At 42.5% G+C, this 27057-nt stretch overlaps 1 protein-coding gene across 1 annotated transcript in view; it reads right to left on the reverse strand.

Moving 5' to 3' along the window:
• ADCY10 (adenylate cyclase 10) overlaps positions 1-27057 on the reverse strand; it is an 89438-nt gene that overhangs the window by 13588 nt on the left and 48793 nt on the right. Inside the window, exons 15-21 of the mRNA XM_027977865.3 lie at positions 19575-19856; positions 19163-19453; positions 12398-12467; positions 11595-11826; positions 9615-9722; positions 8923-9104; positions 1722-1878 (exon numbers count right to left, since the gene is read on the reverse strand). Coding sequence (XP_027833666.2) covers positions 1722-1878; positions 8923-9104; positions 9615-9722; positions 11595-11826; positions 12398-12467; positions 19163-19453; positions 19575-19856 — 1322 coding nt within the window. The remainder of the gene's footprint in view (positions 1-1721; positions 1879-8922; positions 9105-9614; positions 9723-11594; positions 11827-12397; positions 12468-19162; positions 19454-19574; positions 19857-27057) is intronic.

Consider the following 27057-nt stretch of genomic DNA (forward strand, 5'->3'; position numbering starts at 1 on the left):
TTTTGTTTCTCACTGTTATCCTACACAGAGCAGCTCATCTGCTTTGAACACCCAGGGGAGATTTTCCCTCCTCTTCTGGCCTCAGTCACAGCCATCTTGTTAACAAGCATCTTTTGATTCACTTTCCCATTTCGACTTTTCCCTTTTATGTCTTCCCTGCCCCTTACTCCACCACATTTTTAGGAGCTAGCCCCAAGGATGAAGGAGAAGTAAAGCATTTCATTGAAAAAAATATTTGTTGAGTACCTACTACATGGCAGACACCATTCTAGGAACTCAGGGTGTGAAGAGATCAAAGCTAATTGCATAACATCAAGAGATTTGGGTCAGGAAAAATAGTGAAAGAATTTAAAATGGGCCAAAATTAAACAAAACAAAATCAAAATGTGTCCTGTCCAGCTAACTTGCCAAGGTAATCTCTGCTTTTCATTGTCACTGGGCTACTTTACAATTCTGGATACTATAGAAAACTGGTAATAATGTAAATGCTTCTTTTTCATAGAAATATAAATGTTCGGTGGAATATAAGTGATTTTATTCTTGCTCTGTGACTTGACTAGTTTTGCATACATTCATAAATTAAATTCTCCTGGCAACCAGTTGTAACATCTTACTAATTCTCTCACTAATTTTAATGAGCTCAGTAAAATCTTTGATGTGTGCTCTTTTACGTTTTTTCATTTTGGCCATTTTGTGCAGCTTATGGGATTTTAGTTCCTTGACCAAGGATTGAGCTGAGGCAGTGAGAGGTGCGAGCACAGAGTCCTAACATTTGGATGAGCAGGGAATGATTTTATCTTTTATAAAAAGAATTATCCTTTTACATTTTCTTTTTCACCTTCATCCTCTTATGTGTACAATGTGGAGTTTTCCAGGAGAGAATCAGGTGACATTACAAGGAAGTGAGGATAGGAGCAGGTTGAGATTTTCGCCTGTCTTCTGTGAAATCAGACATTAAGGTATTTGCAAAATGTAATACACGCCATTCTCACTAAATTTTTTGTTTGGGGAAATAGCATGTTTTTCCAATGAAAATGTTAATGATATTCATATGTCATTGGTTTATTTTCTTTATTTTTTTTAATTAGGATCCCAGTTCCTTGACCAGGGATGGTACCTGTGCCTCCTGCAGTGGAAGCATGGAGTCTTAACCACTGGACTGCCAGGGAAGTCCCCCCAAAATATTTTTAAAGTACCTCAGTTTTTGTTTCATATATGGCAATATCAGTAGATACAACCTATATAAATGTATGAACCCATATAAAAGTATACAAGCCCATAGAAATATACAAAGCCACATAAAAAGCTATTGCATGCATGCTCAGTCACTTCCGACTCTTTATGACCCTGTGGACTGCAGTCCACCAGGCTCCTCTCTCCATGGGGTTCTCCAGGCAAGAATACTGGAGTGCGTTACCATGCCCTTCTCCAGGGGATGTTTCCAACCCAGGGATTAAACCTATGTCTCCTACATCTCCTGCATTGCAGGCGTATTCTTTAACCACTGAGCGACCTGGGAAGCCCATAAAAAGCTATTGGAGGTTCTCAATTATTAAAAGTATAAGGGGATTCTGGGATCAAAATGTTTAACAACTGTGGACCTCAGCAGAACAATTCAGCCTGGTAGGCTTTTATGATTTTGAATATTGATTGGATTTCATCAGGCTTTTCTCTCCAAATGAGATTCAGATATATAAAAAGCAACTATAAAAATACCCTACCTGGAAATCATCTTGAGTTTCCAGTGCAGTATTCACTTGCATCAGAGCTGCCAGGTGACAATAATACTTGTAGTGGAAAAAAAAATTTAAGCTATAGATTTGCCACAGCAAGGAGAAACAAGTGGTTTGCTGGTAAAGCTGTGCCAGCCTCTTCTTCCTATTAAAGGATACACACGGGACAAAAGAAAAAGGTATCATCACCAACATACTTGAGGGAAGCACAGGTGCAGAGTCCTCAGTACCGGCTTGGGGGTCTGAATAGACTTGAGTTTGAGGCCTGTTTCCCTTACATGTAAATTAAGTTTACATGTTGTGTCCGACTCTTTGCGACCCCATGGACTGTACTGTCCATGGAATTCTCCAGGTCCAACACTGCAGTGAGTAGCCTTTCCCTTCTCCAGGGGATCTTCCCAACCCAGGGATGGAACCCACGTCTCCCGCATTGCAGGCATATTCTTTACAAGCTGAGCCCCCAGGGAAGCCCGTGAATACTGGAGTGGGTAGCCTATCCCTTCTCCAGCGGATCTTCCCAACCCAGGAATCGGACCGGGGTCTTGTGCGTTGCCAGCAGATTCTTCACCAACTGAGCTATCAGGGAAGCCGTATATGTAAATTAACATGCACATTAATTTTTTTTCAGTTTCAGCAAGCAATATTTTTTATTGATATACAGTTGATTTACAAATGTGTTAATATCTGCTGTATAGCACTGATTCAATTACACACACATACATATATATACATTATTTTTAAAAATATTCTTTTCCACTGTGATACATCACAGAATATTGAATATAGTTCCCTGTGCTATACAATAGGACCTTGTGCATGCATATTAGTTTTTATGAAGCCCATTTTCTCCACTGCACAATGGAAACCATAATGCTTTGTGATGATTAATTAAGATAATTTATTTTTATCTAAAAGCACAGATGTAAATCATTTTATTTACATCTATAAATTTATTTACAATTTATCTATATATAAGACCTGTCCCTGTCAGGTCACTACCATTTAAGTGAAATTATTTAAAAAGCACATTTATATAATGTTATCTCATTTGAGTCTGAGGACAACCCCATAGGAAAGGAAGGAATAATTAACCCCATTTTACATAAGCAGAGAGTGAGACTCAGGTTAAGTAATTAAATAAAAGTAACAGAGCTAGAATGTAACAGTGCCAGGACTCCAGCCCTGGCCACCTCCAGCCTAGCCAGTCCAGTGTGTCATTTCCTATACACATTGCTGTCAGGACCTAGGTCTTAGCTCAACAAATGAAATGAGTACTTTAAACAAATCCATTCTGCTGTGGTCTGAATTCATCCCCCCAAGTTTGAATTCTAACTCCTAAAAGTGACTGACTCTGGCTCAGATCATGAGCTCCTTATTGCCAAATTCAGACTTAAATTGAAGAAAGTAGGGAAAACCACTAGACCATTCAGGTATGACCTAAATCAAATCCCTTATGATTATACAGTGGAAGTGAGAAATAGATTTAAGGGACTACATCTGATAGATAGAGTGCCTGATGAACTATGGACTGAGATTCGTGACATTGTACAGGAGACAGGGATCAAGATCATCCCCATGGAAAAGAAATGCAAAAAAGCAAAATGGCTGTCTGGGGAGGCCTTACAAATAGCTGTGAAAAGAAGAGAAGCAAAAAGCAAAGAAGAAAAGGAAAGATATAAGCATCTGAAATGCAGAGTTCCAAAGAATAACAAGAAGAGATAAGAAAGCCTTCCTCAGCGATCAATGCAAAGAAATAGAGGAAAACAACAGAATGGGAAAGACTAGAGATCTCTTTGAGAACATTAGAGATACCAAGGGAACATTTCATGCAAAGATGGGCTTGATAAAGGACAGAAATGGTATGGACCTAACAGAAGCAGAAGATATTCAGAACAGGTGGCAAGAATACACAGAAGAACTGTACAAAAAAGAGCTTCATGACCAAGATAATCATGATGGTGTGGTCACTCACCTAGAGCCAGATACCTGGAGTGTGAAGTCAAGTGGGCCTTAGAAAGCATCACTACAAATAAAGCTAGTGGAGGTGATAGAATTCCAGTTGATGGAATTCCATCCTGAAAGATGATGCTGTGAAAGTGCTGCACTCAATATGCCAGCAAATTGGGAAAACTCAGCAGTGGCCACAGGACTGGAAAAGTCCATTTTCATTCTAATCCGAAAGAAAGGTAATGCCAAAGAATGCTCAAACTACTGCACAATTGCATTCATCTCACATGCTAGTAAAGTAATGCTCAAAATTCTCCAAGCCAGGCTTCAGCAATATGTGAACCATGAACTTCCAGATGTTCAAGCTGGTTTTAGAAAAGACAGAGGAACCAAAGATCAAATTGCCAACATCCGCTGGATCATGGAAAAAGCCAGAGAGTTCCAGAGAAATATCTATTTCTGCTTTATTGACTATGCCAAAGCCTTTGACTGTGTGGATCACGATAAACTGTGGAGAATTCTGAAAGAGATGGGAATACCAGACCACCTAACCTGCCTCTTGAGAAATCTGTATGCAGGTCAGGAAGCAACAGTTAGAACTGGGCATGGAACCACAGACTGGTTCCAAATAGGAAAAGGAGTAAGTCAAGGCTGTATATTGTCACCCTGCTTATTTAACTTCTACGCAGATTACATCATGGGAAATGCCAGACTGGATGAAGCACAAGCTGGAATCAAGATTGCTGGGAGAAATATCAATAACCTCAGATATGCAGATGACACCTCCCTTATAGGAGAAAGTGAAGAAGAACTAAAGAACCTCTTGATGAAAGTGAAAGAGGAGAGTGAAAAAGTTGGCTTAAAGCTCAACATTCAGAAAATCAAGATCATGGCATCTGGTCCCATCACTTCATGGGAAATAGATGGGGAAACAGTGGAAACAGTGTCAGACTTTATTTTTTTAGGCTCCAAAATCACTGCAGATGGTGACTGCAGCCATGAAATTGAAAGACGCTTACTCCTTGGAAGAAAAGTTATGATCAACCTAGATAGTATATTCAAAAGAAGAGACCTTACTTTGTCGACTAAGGTCCATCTAGCCAAGGCTATGGTTTTTCCAGTGGTCATGTTTGGATGTGAGGGTTGGACTGTAAGGAAAGCTGAGCGCTGAAGAATTGATGCTTTTGGACTGTGGTGTTGGAGAAGACTCTTGAGAGTCCCTTGGACTGCAAGGAGATCCAACCAGTCCATTCTGAAGGAGATCAGCCCTGGGATTTCTTTGGAGGGAATGATGCTGAAGGTGAAACTCCAGTACTTTGGCCACCTCATGCGAAGAGTTGACTCATTGGAAAAGACTCTGATGCTGGGAAGGATTGGGGGCAGGAGAAGAAGGGGACGACAGAGGATGAGATGACTGGATGGCATCACCAACTCGATGGACATGAGTTTGGGTGAACTCCGGGAGCTGGTGATGGACAGGGAGGCGAGGTGTGCTGAGATTCCTGGGGTCGCAAAGTCGGACACGACTGAGCGACTGACTGAACTGACTGAACTGAAAAGTGACAGGATTAGTAGTGGGGCCTTTAGGACAGGATTAGGTTATGATTAGTGGAACCTTCTTGAATGAGATTAGAGCTCTTATAAAACTTCCTGGCCCCTTTCCCCCAAGTGTGGATATGACAAAAGTCTTAAGAGGGCCCTGGCCTCACTATACTGACACTAGGACCTCAGACTTCCAGCCTCCACAACCATGAGCAATAATCTGCTGTTAATAAGTTACCCAGCCTGTGGCATTTTGTCATAGCAATCCAAACAGACTAAACCACATTCTGACTATGGGATGGAATGTCGCAGGAGATGGGGAACTTCCTGTGCTGGAATTATTCAAGAAAGGATGACTGACCACCTACCGAGAATGTTTGGGGACAGTCTCAGCCTCCAAAATCATTTAATTGATAATGCAGCCCCCAATCTTTTCTGTTTGTGTTAAAAATGGGACCCTAAACTGCCTACAGTATTAGTAATTTAACAAAGCCAAGAAAACAAAATATAATTATAAATAGCTATTGAGAAAGATACTTTAAATAAAATTGAGAAGGAAGAAAGATATCCTAGAGAGTTTGTTTGTTTGTTTGTTTGTTTTTTAAAGAATATTTATTTATTTGGCTGTACAGAGTCTCAGTTTAGTTGCAGCATATGGGATCTAGTTCCCTGACAAGGGATCAAACTCAGGCCCCCGATGCATTGGGATACAGGGTCTTAGACACTGGATCAGCAGGGAAGTCCCTATCCTAGAAATTCGTAATGAAGAACTCCAGGTACTCTCAGTTCAGACACTGACAACATTCATTCTGTTGTGGAAATTATTTTTTAAAGGTTCTAAGGAAACATCAGCTCAGTTCAGTTCAGTCGCTCAGTCGTGTCTGACTCTTTGCGACCCCATGAATCGCAGCACGCCAGGCCTCCCTGTCCATCACCAACTCCCGGAGTTCACTCAGACTCACGTCCATCGAGTCCGTGATGCCATCCAGCCATCTCATCCTTGGTTGTCCCCTTCTCCTCCTGCCCCCAATCTCTCCCAGCATCAGAGTCTTTCCCAATGAGTCAACACTTCGCATGAGGTGGCCAAAGTACTGGAGCTTCAGCTTTAGCATCATTCCCTCCAAAGAAATCCCAGGGTTGATCTCCTTCAGAATGGACTGGTTGGATCTCCTTGCAGTCCAAGGGACTCTCAAGAGTCTTCTCCAACACCACAGTTCAAAAGCATCAATTCTTCGGCGCTCAGCTTTCTTCACAGTCCAATTCTCACATCCATACCTGACCACAGGAAAAACCATAGCCTTGACTAGACAGACCTTAGTTGGCAAAGTAATGTCTCTGCTTTTGAATGTGCTATCTAGGTTGGTCATAACTTTTCTTCCCAGGAGTAAGCATCTTTTAACTTCATGGCTGCAGTCACCATCTGCAGTGATTTTGGAGCCCCCAAAATAAAGTCTGACACTGTTTCCACTGTTTCCCCATCTATTTCCCATGAAGTGATGGGACTGGATGCCATGATCTTCGTTTTCCGAATGTCGAGCTTTAAGCCAACTTTTTCACTCTCCTCTTTCACTTTCATCAAGAGGCTTTTTAGCTCCTCTTCACTTTCTGCCATAAGGGTGGTGTCATCTGCATATCTGAGGTTATTGATATTTCTCCTGGCAATCTTGATTCCAGCTTGTGTTTCTTCCAGTCCAGCGTTTCTCATGATGTACTCTGTATAGAAGTTAAATAAGCAGGGTGACAATATACAGCCTTGACGTACTCCTTTTCCTATTTGGAACCAGTCTGTGGTTCCATGCCCAGTTCTAACTGTTGCTTCCTGACCTGCATACAGATTTCTCAAGAGGCAGGTTAGGTGGTCTGGTATTCCCATCTCTTTCAGAATTTTCCACAGTTTATTGTGATCCACACAGTCAAACACTTGGGCGTAGTCAATAAAGCAGAAATAGATGTTTTTCTGGAACTCTCTTGCTTTTTCCATGATCCAGCGGATGTTGGCAATTTGATCTCTGGTTCCTCTGCCTTTTCTAAAACCAGCTTGAACATCAGGGAGTTCACGGTTCACGTATTGCTGAAGCCTGGCTTGGAGAATTTTGAGCATTACTTTATTAGCATGTGAGATGAGTGCAATTGTGCAGTAGTTTGAGCATTCTTTTGCATTGCCTTTCTTTGGAATTGGAATGAAAACGGACCTTTTCCAGTCCTGTAAAATCCCTTATAAAAGGGAGTTCATGAAGCTATGGAAACTCTGACATCAAAGGTATTTCTTTGTGTCCTTATTTTTGAGATGAGAACCTTTTGACTGGAGAGTGTTTTAAGCTCTGTACTTTCTTCCTGATCATCAATTTTTCACCTTCTCCTCTTGTGCAGGTACTTCTTATTCCTTTACAAAATGGGGATTTAGGGAATGAAAATATAGGATGCTGAGTTAAATCTGAATTTCAAAATAATTCTTTTAAAGTGCATATGCCTTAAATATCTTGTGATACAATGTATACTAAACAAAAAAATCATTCATTATTGATCTGAACTTCAAATTTAACTAGGCATCCTTTATTTCATCTGACAACTCTCTGTGACCCAAACTTCAGTTCTCTCTTATCTCTCAGAGAGATCTCTGCTGAGCCTCTCCCTGCCTATCTCCTGGCATCCTCTGAGGCAGCAGGCTTTAGATTCTCAGGAGCCTGACCCCATCCTGCAAAGGGGCTCAGCTCCACCTCATTTCCAACCCTGTCCCCCTCCACCCTACCCCAGTCAAGAAGGGACTTTCAGGAAACTGGGGAAGGCAGTTTTTGGTGAGGTTGCAAAAGGATTGCAGCCATTTGCTCATAGACATAGATATTTGTATCTCTGGCAGAACCTGTAGGAATATTGCTACTGGCCTCTCCCACGGTGGAACAGATCATCTGTCAGTTCTCCAGATCCCCAACTAGGTGACACCTCTTTTGGTATGAATTCCTAGGTAGGTAGAATATATTATAAAAAGTTTGATGTGGAAAATTTTAAACATACACAATAAAACAAAAAAATATGAGGTACATGTACCCAGCATTCAGCTTCAACAACTATCAACATTATCATTGCATCTGTTCTTTTACTCACTGTATCCCTCCCCTGCGCCACCACATTATTCTTTGTAGTTCTTTTATAGATAAAATTTACATGTTGAAATGTACAGGTCTTAATGGTATAATCTTGATCGATAGATACCCTCTGTAACCCACAGATTTTTCTATCTATGGAGATACAAAAATGGGTGGGCCATTTTGTCTTTTAGCAGATGTCTGCAGGACCTGCCATCTTTCTCTGGGGCGGGGACAATACCCAGGGTTTTAGCATTGAATTGGAAGATGACTTTTGACTGAGGCTCTAGGAGCAGGGGGTGCAGATTCCCACTGAAACATGGATGGCCAAGGGGTTAATGGGTGAGATGAGTAGGGGAGGCACTGGAGCCCATCTTGCAGAGGGCTCCTTTAAGTCTTTGTCACCTGAACTCCTTTTGGCAAAAGCTGCCTATTAAGTTGTTCTGAGGCAACCTAGCCCTGGCCTGGGCGCCCCACGACCTTTCCCTCACTAGTGAGCCACTTGGACTCCTTGCACCTGTTAGAGGCCCACTCTTTGGGGACTGTTGGACTATGTGTAGGTCTCTCTCCTTTTGGGGAGTGAGATGACCCCTAGCTCTCTGCAGTTCTTTCCTTACCCTGGAGGGGAGCTCTCTTGGGCCTGTTGATTCTGATTCACATAATGAAAGTGTCTGTTTTTTTCAACCCGAGTCTGGAGAAACAAGGAGATTAAGTTGTAAGGAAAGATTCTATTGAGGAACTTCAGAGCCTTCCTCAGCATTTTTTTGGCAAGCACCATCTGGCCCATGTTGAAACAGACCTAGAAGAAGAAGAAAGGGGAAGAAAGGAAAGAAAAAGGCGATGATTCCAAGCTTGGTTTATATGTTCCAAAAATAAGTAATTTAGGAATCTTTTTTTTTTTTTTTTAAGTAATGTAAAGCCTAGGAAAAAAAAAATCCCCCTGAGCTTGGCATAATCTGAAATGTTTCTTGGATATATCTGTGGAAGGATGGTTGAATGACTAGGATTGTGCATCCTCATCCTTCATAATCTACCTCTGAGAAAATGTTTACTTATTCCTGTCCCTTTTTTGGAGGTCGTTACAAAAAATATTTCATAAAGCTGTCACTGAGAGGCTAAGGAAGCTCTTGCTGCAGAAATTGATGGTGAGGAGGTTTGAGTCCCAGGGCTTGGGATCCTGGAGTCTTGGAAAAGATCTGTGGCAGAGGATGGGAGGAGGATGCAGAAAGTATAGGGATGACTTCTATTACTTCTATATAAAGTCCCAGTGATAAGTAACAGATTAATCATGTTTCTAATGATTTCTTACCTGACCTTTGAGGGTAAAAAAGGTAGCCCATTCAAAAGTCTTACTCCAAGATTTGTCCTTCTTGAGAATTTTCAGCAACCTCTCTCCCTCATTCAAATATAGGTAAGCCTGCAACCAGCACAAGGAGCAGAAAGTGTTTCGTCAACAGGGATCAGGACCACAGAGGCCATTGCCCCAGACTCTACTGAAGGAAGAGAGTCAGGACCCCTCCAGCTCCTGATTCCATCTCTACCTTTAGCCCCTGATCAGAAAGGAGGGGTGGAGAAAGTTCCTGCTAAAGATACATATCACCTTCACATTCATCTTGGTCACTGAATCTCTCATGAACCTAGAAATCACCTCCTTTCCTCATGTTGTCATGTAAGACATCTTACCTGAAGTTTTCCCCAGGGCAGTTTCCCTCTTTGAGTACTTCCATCCCCAGCTTCCCTATTTCCAGCTATGTACTCATGGCTTCTGAGACCATCGCCACATCCATGAAGGCCAGTCTCTACTTACGAATGAATTATGATGTGTTTCCATTTTTTTTCTGGTCAGGGCCATCTTTGGGAGGTAGAAGAGAAAGTTAAGGCCCTGAACAATCTTTGTCACTTCATCTTTAATGGAACATCATTAAGAGTCTTGGCACATGTGAACACAAAGGCAAGCTCAGACTTGAAGGGTGAAATAAGGTGAGACAATGTCCCCAAGTCTCAACCAGTCTAAGTGGTATGTGCAGAAGGCTGAAAGAGGGGGACAAGGTTTCTTTGCTGGGAGAGTGGGATGCAAATGGCACATTGCAGAACTCTGCCCTAGGCTCTGCTTCCAATCATTGTTTTCCTGAACATTCATCACTCCCTGTAGAGAGATGCGGGTGAGCACAGGCTCAGCAAGTTGGCCCCCGAGGCTACCTAAACCTTCTCTTTCTGGGATTCACTGGCCACATCACCCTCTTCTTCACATATGTGTATAAAATACATACAGGAGGCTTTCCTTCAAAATACTTGAGAGAACCAGAGCTTACTGAAATTTTTAATAGTTTAATTTAAAAATCTTATATAAATCTGAGATGTAGGGATTAAGTAAGCCACAACTATAAAATCTGGATTGGTCCACCAGTGCAGGCATGAAGGGTGGCAACCATGGCTGCTCAGGTGTGGGAAGCTCTTCCTGAAGCTGGCTGGAAGTCTGATGAAGCAAGGCCCAGAAAGACATTTCCTCAAATGAGTTCATGGAAGCTTAGTCCAGCCAGCTACTCTATGAAAAGTGATCTAAGGTCAAATAAGTTTAAGAGAAATAGTCCGTCCCAGTCCTAGCCCAACCTTCAGGAGATTTCTGTGTATCTTAGCATATAAAGGCTCTGAGTATCTGTAGTACAGAAACCTGTTTATCCTTATTCAGTTCCGGGCTTCCCAACTTAACAATGAATTCTTTCATTTAATTATATGTATCAAATCCCCACATTTCTAAGGGCGTATTGCCCTGAAACTTATTTACATTTATCCTGGAGAAACATTCACTAGTAGCCTAAAGGTATGTATGATAATTTAGCACAAATTACCTGAAGACCAAAGTGAGTGGGCCCCTTCAGAAATCACAAGAGTAAAACTAGATTTGTTCTTATTCAAAGACCTACAGGTATTGTGCTGACAGATATTTGGAGAAGACAGAGGGCAAACGCAACTGGGACATTACTGAGGAATTCTCTACTTAAACTGAATAGTTGAGACCAGAGTCTCATATAGGTAGACAATCCATAGCAAATTTTTAAAGGTGGGAATATAATGTATAATGGTAGTTGCAGTTTGTTCTGACTTTTTTCAAACTCAGGTCATTTGCCTTCTGAGCAATTTGATTTTCAAAGGAAGAGGGTACTGGCAGGAATCAAGAACACGAAGCAATAAACAAAACAAAACAAAAAAAACACTAGAGCTTCCCTTCTGGCTCTCTGGTCTATAAGTTGTCTCAAGGATGGAGGTGATCTGAGTAGAAACAGCTTACCATATAATTATCACCCAAGACAAGATAAGCAGACACAAGTTCTAGGAAGTAATATAAGGCTTTGTTGTTTTCTCCCAAAGCAAGAAAATGGTGAGCCAGAGGCATGATGACAATCTCTAGGATCTCCTCACACTGGCAAGATTCCAAAGGGATGACGTCATCTTCAGATGTCCTCATTTTTGTTATAATGATATCAAAGAAACTCAAGATCTTTTCTCTTATTTCTTCAGAACTGTCCAAATGCAGAAATAAATAGGAGTAATAACTTGCAGATATAGATAGGATTTGATATGAAAATAGTTTTTAAAACAAATAAAAGAGCAAGATAAGAAAACCTAATGTAGGGACTTGCCTGGTGGTATAGTGGTTTAGACTCCGAGCTTCCACTGCAGGGAGCTCAAGTTCCATCCCTAGTCAGGAAAACAAGATCCCACATGCCACACAGTGTGGACAGAAAAAAAAAAAAGAAAATCTAATGTAGATTTCCTCCATTTGGTAGGTTTTAGCATCTGTCTGTCAAATAACTCAGGAAGTATGAATCAGATACTACTATCTACGTATTTTCAGAGAGGAGTTACATACAGCAGAGGACATGGGCTGGGGTGGGGTGCTGCGGTCTGTCTTGGGAAGGGCCCATCAGGATCCTGCTCAGTTACATAATGACTGATTAGACTTCAAACATAACCCTCTGACTTGTGCCTTAAAGAGCCAGAGTACTGACCAAACAAATAATTCTAACAACGGTCCAAATTTAATGCCAATTGTTCATGCTCTACTTTCTAAACAATTATAGATGACTGTACCTGAGATTTTCAGAAACTATTTCAGATTTCTTAGAAGTCTCTGTTCTTGAAAAAGTGGTCTCTTCTTCAGCTGGAAAATAAACAAACAAGTGAGTTGTATCAGTCGTTGACATGATCACGTGGCAGAGATGTCTGGGATATACTGAAGCTTCCTGTTCCCCTTCCACAATAAAACTGTTGTTGCCTAGCCAGGATCTATATTTCTCAGTCCCTTTTGCATCTTTTTCTTTTTTCTTTTTGGTCCCTGTCATGCTGTGCAGCTTGCAGGGTCTCCATTCCCAGCCCATGGCAGTGAAAGCACTGAGTAAGTCCTAACCACTGGGCCACCACGGAATTTCCTCCTATTACAATCACTCTCCATTCACTCTTAAGTGAAGCCATGTGTTAAGTTTAAAAATATGATTCCATCAAAAATAATATATGTCACCTCTGAATTGAGATGGTTAGATATCTTCACCACCTTCTCCTTTCACAGGAAAACAAATTAATTGTGGAGATCTAAGGGAAAGCAAACCCACAACACAGAAGGAGCCTGGGTCCCTGACTGACTGTGAACAAGGCTCATTGTCAAAATGCTCATTGGATCATTACCTGGACAGGAAAAAACTATCATTCTATTGTGCTAACCCACTGAAATACTGGGATTTGTTTTAGATGATAACACAATCATAATTTACTAAAAGTATCCTGGAAGAGGGAGTGGCAACCCACTCCTGTATTCTTGCCTGGAGAATCCCCATGGACAGAGGAACCTAGCAGGCTGAATCCCATGGGGTCACAAAGAGTTGGACACAACTGAAGCGACTAAGCACAACTCAAAGTATAAATTAATGATGCTGAAGAAAATGATGTCAGCTTCTAACAGAGAAATAGACATTTAATGGAATACCCCCCAAAGGGGAATTACTTAAGGGCAGAGAGCCTTGAATTTAAAACCTTCAGTCTATCCAGACTGCAATAGGTCAGAAAATTCCATAAAGATTTTTAAACAGAAAACAAATGAGGATTGTTGAATCCAGCCACTTCTCCATTTGAGGAGAAGGAAGAATCCTAGAGAGAGCAGAAGGGACTTGTCTCAGATCATACATCTGTTGGCGATAGAGGTCTCTGGACTCCAAGATAAATGCACTACTCCACAGATCTTTTAATTTATAAAATGCAGTCTGAGCACCTACTACCACCTTCTTCTGAAAGCCTTCTCTGCTTTTGCCCCTTAGAGTTAGTGCCCCAACTTGTGTGTCCAGTGACCCCATTCAGCCTCTATCATCATCCTTTATCATACTGTGTAAGGATTGATTTGTCTACCTCTCCTAGTCTGCTATCTGGCTTCCCTGATAGCTCAGTTGGTAAAGAGTCTGTCTGCAATGCAGGAGACCCCAGTTCCATTCCTGGTGTGGGAAGATTCCCAGAGAAGGGAAAGGCTACCCACTCCAGTATTCTGGCCTGGAGAATTTCATGGACTGTATAGTCCATGGGGTTGCAAAGAATCAGACACAACTGAGCGACTTTCACTTTCCTAGTCTGCTGTCTAGTTCATCTCTAGTGAATAGAACCTGAATAAACTGAATTATGCCTTTATCCTCCTACTCCTCTAAAACTTTCTTGTTAGAGTTACCAGTAAAAACAAGTTGCCAAATCCAAACATTACATTTTTGTCTGCATCTCATTATACCTCTTGGCAGCATTTGCAACAACTGACCTCTCCTTGCTTTTACCAGCTTCTGTAATACCCATTCCCTTGATTTCTTTCCTCACTGGCTGCCCACTGCCCATTTTGCTGGCTCCTTCTGCTCTATCGCTGTGCCTAGAACAACTTCTGGCACATACAAGAAACTCAATAAATATTTACGAAATGAGTAAATGAAATGTTGAATGAGAAAATCGCATATTGAGAAGATCAAAGGAATGAGAGGAGAGGTCCCTGAAGAATTAGGTGGAGCAAGCGGAAGGAAAGAACCCAGCAGGGGGCCTGTGGGTTGTCCATCCTTAGAATGGATCAAAACTTAGAAAATAAGTTTTTAGGAAGGACGTCAGGATTGACAAAGAATTGAAAAGGGAATCAACTTCTTCACTGTCTGATTCATACCTAGTACTGTGTTCTTGAAACTTGTATGATATTAACATGCCCTTTTCCAGTATTACTTAAAAGCATACCTCACACTTAGGGGAGATTTGGAGATAACAAATGTCTTTGTTTTTGTCTTTCAGCTAAGACTGAAATAGGATATTATAGCAAAGACATTGCAAAAAGAAAATTTCATAAAAACTGTAGGAAAAATAAACTTTTGTTAAGAAATCTATTCACAGTATATTACTTAGTTCTATAATAGCAGTTACATAGTCTTAATAATGTAGATACCTGATTCATTTATCTAATGATAGTATAACAATATTGGGAGAGAGGTGCCAAGAGTGGTGTAATACAGTTAGATTTTCACCTACCATAGCAAGACTAAAACAGGTGATGTCAGAATCTGATTTTTTTTAAAGCAGCATTAATATATCACTTAGCATTTGGAGGTAATGACTAGAAAGAAGAGCTAAGTTAAAAATATATGTCCTTGTGACTTCCCTCATGGTCCAGCAGTTAAGACTTCACCTTCCAAAGCAGAGGGTACAGGTTCCATCCCTGGTTGGGGAGCTAAGATCTCACATGCCTCGTGGCCAACAAAAACAACATAAGCAATATTGCAATATTCAATACAAGATTTTTAAAATTTTGTTGTTATTTAGTGGCTAAGTCCTCTCTGAGTTTTTGTGACCCTATGGACTGCAGCACACCAGGCTTCCCTGTCCTTCACTATCTCCCATATTTTGCTCAAACTCATGTTCATTGAGTTGGTGATGCCATCCAACCATCTCATCCTCTGTCGCCCCCTTCTCCTCCTGCCCTCAATCTTTCCCGGCATCAACATTTCTTCCAGTGAGTTGGCTCTTTGCATCACATGGACTAAGTACTGGAGCTTAGTATCACTGATGTCCTTTTGATGAATATTCAGGGTAATTTCCTTTAGGATTGACTGGTTTGATCTCCGTGCACTCCAAGGACTCTCAAGAGTCTTCTCCAGCACCACAATTTGAAAGCATCAATTCTTTGGTGCTCAACCTTCTTTATGGTCCAACTTTCATATCCATATAAAACCACTGAAAATGGTCCACACCAAAAAAAAAAAAAATCTTAAAAAAAAATGAGAAGAACTACTGAACATACGAATGCAGGACAGTAGGTCTTGGGACTATTGTTTTTATGGTGAAGCTTTCAGGAAATCTAAAAAATGTCTCTATTTAAAGATATCTAGTTGATATCCTTCTAAATAGGTGAAAAATTCTGATAAGGGAGATAGTTGAGCCCTAGCCTCAGTGAAGAGGAGCTAAAAAGCCTCTTGATGAAAGTGAAAGAGGAGAGTGAAAAAGTTGGCTTAAAGCTCAACATTCAGAAAACAAAGATCATGGCGTCTGGTCCCATCACTTCATGGCAAATAGATGGGGAAACAGTAGAAACAGTGTCAGAATTTATTTTTTGTGGCTCGAAAGTCACTGCAGATGGTGACTGCAGCTGTGAAATTAAAAGACGCTTACTCCTTGGAAGAAAAGTTATGACCAATCTAGATAGTATATTCAAAAGCAGAGACATTACTTTGCTGACTGAGGTCCATCTAGTCAAGGCTATGGTTTTTCCTGTGGTCATGTATGGATGTGAGAGTTGGACTGTGAAGAAAGCTGAGCACCGAAGAATTGATGCTTTTGAACTGTTTTGTTGGAGAAGACTCTCGAGAGTCCCTTGGACTGCAAGGAGATCCAACCAGTCCATTCTGAAGGAGGTCAACCCTGGGATTTCTTTGGAAGGAATGATGCTAAAGCTGAAGCTCCAGTACTTTGGCCACCTCATGGGAAGAGTTGACTCATTGGAAAAGACTCTGATGCTGGGAAGGATTGGGGGCAGGAGGAGAAGGGGATGACCAAGGATGAGATGGCTGGATGGCATCACGGACTCGATGGACGTGAGTTTGAGTGAACTCCAGGAGATGGTGATGGACAGGGAGGCCTGGCGTGCTGTGATTCATGGGGTCGCAAAGAGTCGGACACGACTGAGCGACTGAACTGAACTGGACTGAGTGTCACTCAGCTGAAGGTGCTGATGAATGGACATCAGCAAACATTTCTCAGAGACATCCCACCATATATGCTCCAGAGTGAAAGTTAAGGTACATTGGAGAACCTGAAATAACTCAAATTGTTTTCTCTGGTGGCCCTAGCCAGCCTGCTGAAGATCACCTCTGCTCCAATTGACCTGTCTGCTAGCTGCCAGCTGATTTTACTCCTCACCAAATAAGTAAATTAATTAAAACATACATATTTATATTATATATGTATTTGTAAAGTAAGACTCACTGATTCCATAGAGTCTGGAATATTCTTTCCCTTTTATCTCTGTCAGTCAACTCTTTCCTATGAATACTTTCTCTGGTGCTTTGACTGTAGCCCTACGTTGGGACCCTTCACTGAAGCTACCTTGATCTGGTCATGCATCTTCTTTAGCTCTCCATTGCCTGCTCTCTTAATGTTTGTTTTATTCCAGCACTCCACTACTAGGGGTCCTCTCACACTCTTAGGGGTACTCTTGGGAGCAACTTAAAATGGCAGCAGGCTGACTTTTTCTCCCAGGTGAGTTATATCTGATTTATGGGATAAATATATCCTTTCCCAAACTCTGGGAGGGAAAGTTGATCCTGTTTCAGCCACAGGGCACTTTGGCTTCATTAGGTTTCCTGTGTCCTCCAACTAACTTCAAAGGAGACACCTTCCTACACTTGGGGGTACATAGTTACTCCTCAGTTCAGCTCAGTTCAGTTCAGTCGCTCAGTCATGTCCGACTCTTTGCGACCCCATGAATCGCAGCACGCCAGGCCTCCCTGTCCATCACCATCTCCCGAAGTTCACTCAAACTCACATCCATCAAGTCGGTGATACCATCCAGCCATCTCATCCTCTGTCGTCCCCTTTTCCTCCTGCCCCCAATCCCTCCCAGCATCAGAGTCTTTTCTAATGAGTCAGCTCTTCACATGAGGTGGCCAAAGTACTGAGGTTTCACCTTTAGCATCATTCCTTCCAAAGAACACCCAGGGCTGAAGAATGGCCCTGGTTAGAATGGACTGGTTGGATCTCCTTGCAGTCCAAGGGACTCTCAAGAGTCTTCTCCAACACCACAGTTCAAAAGCATCCAATTCTCCGGTGATCCATACATGACCACTGGGAAAACCATAGTCTTGACTAGACGGACCTTTGTTGGCAAAGTCATGTCTCTGCTTTTCAATATACTATCTAGGTTGGTCATAACTTTCCTTCCAAGGAGTAAGCATCTTTTAATTTCATGGCTGCAGTCACCATCTGCAGTGATTTTGGAGTCCAAAAAGATAAAGTCTGACACTGTTTCCACTGTTTCCTTATCTATTTCCAGACCACCTGACCTGCCTCTTGAGAAACCTGTTTGCAGGTCAGGAAGCAACAGTTAGAACTGGACATGGAACAACAGACTGGTTCCAAATAGGAAAAGGAGTACATCAAGGCTGTATATTGTCACCCTGTGTATTTAACTTATATGCAGAGTACATCATGAGAAACGCTGGGCTGGAAGAAGCACAAGCTGGAATCAAGATTGCCGGGAAAAATATCAATAACCTCAGATATGCAGATGACACCACCCTTATGGCAGAAAGTGAAGAGGAACTAAAAAGCCTCTTGATGAAAGTCAAAGAGGAGAGTGAAAAAGTTACTCCTCAGTTCTTGCCAAATCTCCCCACAAATCCTAGCCCTCTCCACACTCTTCCTCATTTCATGTCTTGAATGTGGATGAAGGATCCAAGATAATAACTGACTCTCAACTATTTCCTTTGTCTGTACATTTTATTTGTCAGCACATTCATCTATTTGCCTCACTTTAGATTGCAACATTTATTGTATCTAGGTACTTGGTACAAATTTTAACATCATGAATCCCTGTTCTGAACCCAAGCCCTCTTTTCTGGGACCCTGACCTGTTTAGTCCTGGCTAATTCTCTCCCACTCATACTCTTTTTCTACTGGAACCTTGTTTCAAACTACACAGAGCAACAGCATTCTTATCTGCCAAGAAACATTACTCCCTCTTGGGTCATGCTCCCCTCCTTGGGTTTCACCCCTTGATGTGATTATCTGTTTTACCCCTTTGGAAATTATAATTTGAGCTCCAGTCCTACCTCATTTCTACCAGAGTCCTTATCCCCATATCCATCCTGACAGTCTCACAGTGAGATTGGGTCTGCCAACTCAGTTGCATGTACGCTCCTCAACTCGCCCTGCCTCACTGGCCTACACTGCTTAAGTCTCATCATTTGTGGTGTCTGAGCCAGAAGAGGGCTTGAAACCCTCATGGTCTAGATCTGCTCCTTCTAGGTCTTGCCTTTGTTTTCCCCAGGAATGGTGCTGCTGCTAAGTCACTTTAGTTGTGTCCGACTCTGTGTGACCCCATAGACAGCAACCCACCAGGCTCCCCCATCCATGGGATTCTCCAGGCAAGAACACTGGAGCGGGTTGCCATTTCCTTCTCCAATGCATGAAAGTGAAAAGTGAAAGTGAAGTCGCTCAGTCATGTCCGACTCTTAGCGACCCCATGGATTGCAGTCCACCAGGCTCCCTTGCCCATGGGATTTTCCAGGCAAGGGTACTGGTGTGGGATGCCATTGCCTTCTCCATAATTAGGACTAATTAGGAATGAAAAAAGTTTACTTCGAAATCCATGGGACTTAACCATCTTCCTAATGGTATCCAAGTCCAAAGTGTTGAGCCGGATATCCACTGCAAAGTGATGAAAGGGGACGAAGTCTCCACTTCGGCAGGGGTCACACCTGTGGGCGTTTTCTTCCAGAAAGCGGGCACATTTCAAGTGCATTGCTTTCTTCTGGTCCTTCAACCACAGCTCATAGGCTGTTTTCTGCATCACTGGGCTGCAGAATCGAATGATGTGGCACTGAATCACCTCACTTTCCAGCTCACGGAGCTCTTCCTCCTCACCATGGTCTAGAGAGGACAGAGACACCATAGACAATACGTCAGCCTCTGCTACAAAACACAGACCATTCCTTTATCAAGATGTGCCTTAGACTGAAGGAACTATGATTCATTTCCAGGCTCTACTCACCCATTCCTTCAATGAGTGGCATCAGAGAAAGGGATCGATAATTCGCCTCAAATGAAGCTGCATTCTTTTCTAGGGCCATTCGGAGCTCCTTGCCATTCTGGAAACAATCAAAGACGTTGGATTCCACAAGGGTTGCCAGGGCATTGATCATCATCTTCATGTCCCAACAAGGGAGAATCTCAAACAACAGCTCTGTAGTGAAAGTTAGGCCAATGATGGCAGCACATCTCACCAACATCTGGTGGGACAGGCTCATGCTATCCAGCTGGACCAGAGAGATTTCTGCAGGTAGAAAGCCACACAAATAGGGAATTAGTCATCTGTCTTTATCAAATGCATTCTAGAGATGGACAACTGTCCGGCTCTACAGTTCTTGTTCACAAAACTATACCCAGTTGAGCTGAGCCAAAAGAAGTATTTGCTTAGTACCTACTTAGCAGATAGCACTCAGGAGTACAAAAGATGGCGATGCTATGACCTAAAAATATGCATATCCCATTGGCCATGGCAATAAGATCAATTTCAAGGTGTTCTGATTTTGTGTTAAAATGTGACAGGGGTGTGTGAGAAGAGGAGAGGTGATGGTAGGCCACAGTGGTCAGAAGGAGCAGGACCCAGGAATTCCCTGTCAGTTCAGTGGTTAGGTTTCCGGGCTTTCACTGCCAAAAGCCTGGGTTCAATCCCTGGTTGGGGAATTAAGATCCTACAAACTGCACAGTACACCCAAAAAAATAAAAAGGAGCAGGGCCTGACTTCCATGTTCTATCATGACTTCTCCAGCAGGTTATTCTCTATCTTCTTCGCTAGCTACCCTTTCTCCTGGAACTTCCTGGCAATAAAATTTCTCTATCTGCTCCAGCATTCATTTATTCTTGTGACAACTCATTATTAGCTCTATGATCAAGACCAAGTGGCAGAGAGCTCCTAGCTCCAATTCCATCTTCTTATCTAAGCTTGCGTATCAGAAGTCACATAACTTCCTGGAATCTTGACCAGTATGTCCTTCTATTGCATCACCCACATCAGGACAAAATATGAACTCTTCAACCTGTCCACAGAACACTGTAGAAACCAAGCTGGTCCAGATGTGAGTAGGGATAGCAGGTGTAAGCTTTTATACGGAGAATGAATAAACAACAAGATCCTACTGTATAGCACAGAGAACTATATTTAATATCCTATAATAAACCATAATTTTCCACAGTTTATTATGATCCACACAGTCAAAGGCTTTGGCATAGTCAATAAAGCAGAAATAGATGTTTCTCTGGAACTCTCTTGCTTTTTCAATGATCCAGCAGATGTTGGCAACTTGATCTCTGGTTCCTCTGCCTTTTCTAAAACCAGCTTGAACATCTGGAAGTTCACGGTTCGCATATTGCTGAAGCCTGGCTTGGAGAATTTTGAGCATTACTTTACTAGTGTATGAGATGAGTGCAATTGTGCGGTAGTTTGAGCATTCTTTGGCATTGCCTTTCTTTGAGGTTGGAATGAAAACGGACCTTTTCCAGTCCTGTGGTCACTGCTGAGTTTTCCAAATTTGCTGGGATATTGAGTGCAGCACTTTCAGAGCAACATCTTTCAGGATTTGAAATAGCTCAACTGGAATTTCATCGCCTCCACTAGCTTTGTTCGTAGTGATGCTTTCTAAGGCCCACTTGACTTCACATTCCAGGATGACTGGCTCTAGGTGAGTGATCACACCATCGTGATTATCTTGATCATGAAGACCTTTTTTGTACAGTTCTTCTGTGTATTCTTGCCAAGTTCAGAGACTATGTCATGCCAAAGCCTTTGACTGTGTGGATCACAATAAACTGTGGAAAATTCTGAAAGAGATGGGAATACAGACCACCTGACCTGCCTCTTGAGAAACCTATATGCAGGTCAGGAAGCAACAGTTAGAACTGGACATGGAACAGCAGACTGGTTCCAAATAGGAAAAGAAGTACGTCAAGGCTGTATATTGTCACCCTGCTTATTTAACTTATATGCAGAGTACATCATGAGAAACGAGAAATGCTGGACTGGAAGAAGCACAAGCTGGAATCAAGATTGCCGGGAGAAATATCAATAACTTCAGATATGCAGATGACACCACCCTTATGGCAGAAAGTGAAGAGGAACTCAAAAGCCTCTTGATGAAAGTGAAAGAGGAGAGTGAAAAAGTTGGCTTAAATCTCAACATTCAGAAAACGAAGATCATGGCATCTGGTCCCATCACTTCATGGGAAATAGATGGGAAACAGTGGAAACAGTGTCAGACTTTATTTTTGGGGGGCTCCAAAATCACTGCAGATGGTGACTGCAACCATGGAATTAAAAGACGCTTACTCCTTGGAAGAAAAGTTATGACCAACCTAGATAGCATATTCAAAAGCAGAGACATGACTTTGCCAACAAGGGTCCATCTAGTCAAGACTATGGTTTTTCCTGTGGTCATGTATGGATGTGATAGTTGGACTATGAAGAAAGCTGAGTGCCGAAGAATTGATGCTTTTGACCTGTGGTGTTGGAGAAGACTGTTGAGAGTCCCTGGGGCTGCAAGGAGATCCAACCAGTCCATTCTAAAGGAGATCAGCCCTGGGTGTTCCTTGGAAGGAATGATGCTAAAGGTGAAACTCCAGTACTTTGGCCACCTCATGCGAAGAGTTGACTCATTGGAGAAGACTGGTGCTGGGAGGGATTGGGCGCAGGAGGAAAAGGGGATGACAGAGGATGAGATGGCTGGATGGCATCTCTGACTCGATGGACGTGAGTCTGAGTGAATTCCGGGAGACGGTGATGCACAGGGAGGCCTGGTGTGCTGCGATTCATGGGGTCGCAAAGAGTCGGACACGACTGAGCGACTGAACTGAACTGAACTGAACTGACTGAATAAACCATAATAGAAAAAATAATGTGGAAATTCCCTGGAAGTCTACTTGTTAGATTTCTGGGTTTTCACTGAAATGGCTTGGGTTAAATCCCTGGTTGGGGAACTAAGATCCTGCAAGCCACATGCTACTGCTACTGCTAAGTCGCCTCAGTTGTGTCCGACTCTGTGTGACCCCAGAGACGGCAGCCCACCAGGCTCCCCCATCCCTGAGATTCTCCAGGTAAGAACACTGGAGTGGGTTGCCATTTCCTTTGCCAATGCATGAAAGTGAAAAGTGAAAGTGAAGTCGCTCAGTCGTGTCCGACTCCTAGCGACCCCATGAACTGCAGCCTACCAGGCTCCTCCATCCATGGGATTTTCCAGGCAAGAATACTGGAGTGGGGTGTATATATATATGTATATAAATAAAAACAATTATATACTTTTTTAATACTGTATTATGTGGCTGTATTTGTGTATTTATATGTATATAAATTGGAGAAGGAAATGGCACCCCACTCCAGTATTCCTGCCTGAAGAATCCTGTGGATGGAGGAGCCTGGTGGGCTCCTGTCCATGGGGTCACACAGTTGGACATGACTGAAGCAACTTACCACTTAGCATGTATATAAATATATATACACATATATATATATATATATATACTTTGTATATAAATGTATATATATAACAAAAATCACTTTGTTGTACAGTAGAAATTAACACATACTGTATGTAAATCAATTTCTTCAATAAAAAAATACTGGTTAAAAGAAACCAAATTAGTCTACGTTGCTACTTTAGTAGACATAGTGAATGAAACACAAATCATGCTGTTTTGAAGACTGAGAACTTGAGGTCTCATCCTTCTACTAAACATTTGAACATTCCATAGATTGCATGCACCTGAGCTCAATGTATACTAGAACACTGCTTGAAATTAGTTTCTATTGAAATGAATAACAGTACATCCGTGTTATAAATTCCCTTGTTTGTCATTTCAGAAGTAGATGACGAGAAAAAGTATCAGTGTTAGATTTTCTCTCTCATTATTTGATTTCTGCTAATTGCAAATGTACTATACATCATTCTTCTATGCAGTTGAATAAAACCTTGTTCAAATCAAACTCCAGAATATGCACAGGGGGAAGGTGGCTTCTATTTAGAAAAGGAAAAGCAAGCCTACCATGGAGCCTTCCCATTGCCTAGGTAACATGAAACTAATAAAGGCAGTCTTCTATCTTCCTTTTGAAAGGTTGTTGCTGAGCTGTGCAAGATGCCGGGATTCTTGGCCTTCGGAGGAGAAGAATTCAATCCAGGGCCAGTGATGAGGTTTGATCGCTCAGAGCTTTTGTGTAATAAAGTTTTATTAAAGTATGAAAGCGATAGAGAAAGCTTCTGACATAGACATCAGAAGGGGGCAGAAAGACTGCCCCTCCTGCTAGTCTTCAGCCAGATGTTATGTAGCTACTGTGTGTGTCTGTTAGTTGCTCAGTCATGTCCGACTCTTTGTGACCCCACAAACTGTAGCCCACCGGGCTTCTCTGGCCATGGAAGTCTTCAGGCAAGAATACTGGATTGGATTGCCATTTCCTTCTCCAGGGGATCTTCCTGACCCAGGCATCAAACCCAGGTCTCCCTCATTGCAGAGCAGACGCTTTAACCTCTGAGCCACCAGGGAAGCCCCTTATTAGCATAGCTTAAGAGAATATTTGCATGAGTAAAACATACTCGTTTGTCAAGTCAGTTTTGAGTCTTAGGCAGAACCAACTTGAAGACAGTTTAGGATAAATACATAGTTCATTGGGACTTCCCTGGTGGCTCAGACGGTAAAGAGTCTGTCTAAACTGTGGGAGACCCAGGTTCTACCCCTGGGTCGGGAAGATCCACGGGAGAAGGAAATGGCAATCCACTCCAGTACTATTGCCTGGAAAATCTCATGAACAGAAGAGCCTGGTAGGCTACAGTCCATGGGGTCGCAAAGAGTCAGACACGACTGAGCGACTTCACTTACTTACTCACTTACATAGTTCATTAACATAGCTTAAGAAAAACATCTCCATAAGAAAAACGCATTGGTTAGCTCAAGGTTTGAGAAAAGTTAAGTTCAGGTAGAACCAGGTGTTGTCATGGCAACACAGAATTTTAAAAGAAACCTCCTTTTAAATTTGTACAGAGAAGGGGAAAAATATCTAACACTTGTAGTTTGTTTCCTCCTGCCACTTGAGAGAGAGAAAAAATGTCTGACATTGCAGCCTATTTCCTCTGTTTGGAGACCCCTGGCCTTCCTGTCTGTTACCCTCTCACTTTCTCCTTTGTTGAAGCATCCTAAAGAAAGCAAGGGGAAGATCTAGGTCCTAGAAAATGAACACCAGGGTGGGGCAGTCCTAACATGGTGGAGGAATAGGACGGGGAGACCACTTTCTCCCTCACAAATTCATCAAAAGAACATTTCAATGCTGAGTAAACTTCACAGAACAACTTCTGAATGCTGGCAGAGGACATCAGGCACCCAGAAAAGCAGATCATTGTCTTCAAAAACAGGTAGGAAAAAATATAAAAGATGGAAAAAAGAGACAAAAGAGGTAGGGAGGGAGCTCCTTCCCAGGAAGGGAATCTTAAAAAGAGAGAAGTTTCCAAACACCAGGAAACACTCTCGCTGCCAAGTCTGTGGCGAGCCTTGGAAGCACAGAGGGCAACATAACAGGGAGGAAAAATAAATAAATAAATAATTAAAAGCAACAGATTACAAGCCCAACAGTAACTCCCCCAGCGGAGAAGCAGCACAGACACCTGCATCCACCACTAGCAAGCAAGGGCTGGGCAGGGAGGTGCGGGCTGCATTGCTTAGATTAAGGATCGGCCCGAATGCCCCGAGCGTAATCAGAGCGAACTAACTTGGCCTAGCAAACCAGACTGTGGGATAGCTACCACGCAAAAGGCTCTAACATAAGACACCGCCAGGACCACACACAGAACAAAGGATGGAACAGAATTAGCCAGCTGCAGACCATCCCCCTCTGGTGACAGGCAGCCAGAGCCAGAAGGGCTGGAATGGGGCAATCGCAGCCACAGAGAAACATTAACTTCCAAACTGCAAGCAAGCTTCTTTGCTAAGACTTCTTGGGGTTCTGGACAGTCACTATCTGCCTAAGAAGGGGCTCCAGTTGTACACCCAGAAAACTGAGCAGCAGGGACGGGAAAGGCGATAAGTCGCAGTGACCGCGCTCGCCAAACACCCGAGCTGCTCAGACCTGGGAAGGGCACAATACGCAGGCCCAACGAGTCTGCGCCTCTGAGGACTACCTGAGTGCCTAAGCCTGAGCGGCTTAGACCAGGGAGGTGCATGCAGCCCAGGGCCGGCCTCAGACGGTTCCCAGCAGAGCAACCTAGAGCCTGAGTGGTGTGCGCTGTGAGCGGGGTCAGGCCCAGCATGGCTGAGACACTAGGAGCACACGCCAGTGTTATTTGTTTGCAGCATCCCTCCCTCCCCACAGCGCGATTGAACAAGTGAGCCTAAAAAAATAAAATAAAAAAGCGTCTACCACCGTCCCCCTTGTGTCAGAGTGGAAAACAGACACTGAAGAGACCAGCAAACAGAAGAAGCTAAAACAGAGGGAACCGCCTTGGATGTATAGATCTTGAGAAATATAAGCCAGACCAAGGAACTATCCGAAAATGAACTGACCCCACACTGCCCACAATAACACCAGAGAAAGTTCCAGGTATACCTTTACCATTTTTACGATCATTCTTTTTTTTTTTTTTACTTTAACATTTTTAAATTTTTAAGTTCTTAAAGCAAATGCCATATATATATATATTTTTTTGTGGTTGTTGTTTTTTTAATAATTCTTGTGACTTTTTTTGTTTGTTTTTTCTTTCCTCTTCTTCTTTTCTTTAAAATTGTAATTTTGAAAATCCAACCTCTACTCTAGATTTTTAATCTTTGCTTTTTGGTATTTGTTATCAATTTTGTACCTTCAAAAACCCAATCTTTGGTACCCATTTTTACTTGAGAGCGAGATTACTGGCTTGACTGCTCTCTTCTCCTTTGGACTCTCCTTTTTCTCCACCAGGTTGCCTCTGTCTCCTCCCTCCCCCTTCTCTTCTCTACCCAACTCTGTGAATCTCTGTGTGTTCCAGACGCTGGAGAACATTTAGGGAACTGTTTACTGGCTGGATCTACCTCTCTCCTTTTCATTTCCCTCTTTTACCCTCCTGGCCACCTCTGTCTCCTTCCTCCCTCTCCTCTTCCCTGTATAACTCCATGAACATCCCTGAGCGGTCCAGACAGTGGAGCGCACATAAAGAAGTGATTACTGGCTAGCTTGCTCTCTCTTCTTCTGATCCCACCTCATCTCATTCCAGTCACCTCTAAATCCCCCCTCCCTCTTCTCTTCTCCATGTAACTCAGTGAACCTCTCTGGGTGTCCCTCAATGTGGAGAAACTTTTCATCTCTAACCTAGATGTTTTATCATTGGTGCTGTATAGATGGAGAAGTCTTCACGCTACTATAAAAATAAAACTGAAAACCAGAAGCAGGAGGTTTAAGTCCAAATCCTGAGAACATCAGAGAACTCCTGACTCCAGGGAACATTAATCAACATCTCATCAAACGCCTC

This window comes from Ovis aries, chromosome 1, assembly GCF_016772045.2.
Source record: "Ovis aries strain OAR_USU_Benz2616 breed Rambouillet chromosome 1, ARS-UI_Ramb_v3.0, whole genome shotgun sequence".
NCBI classification, from domain to species: Eukaryota; Metazoa; Chordata; class Mammalia; order Artiodactyla; family Bovidae; genus Ovis; species Ovis aries.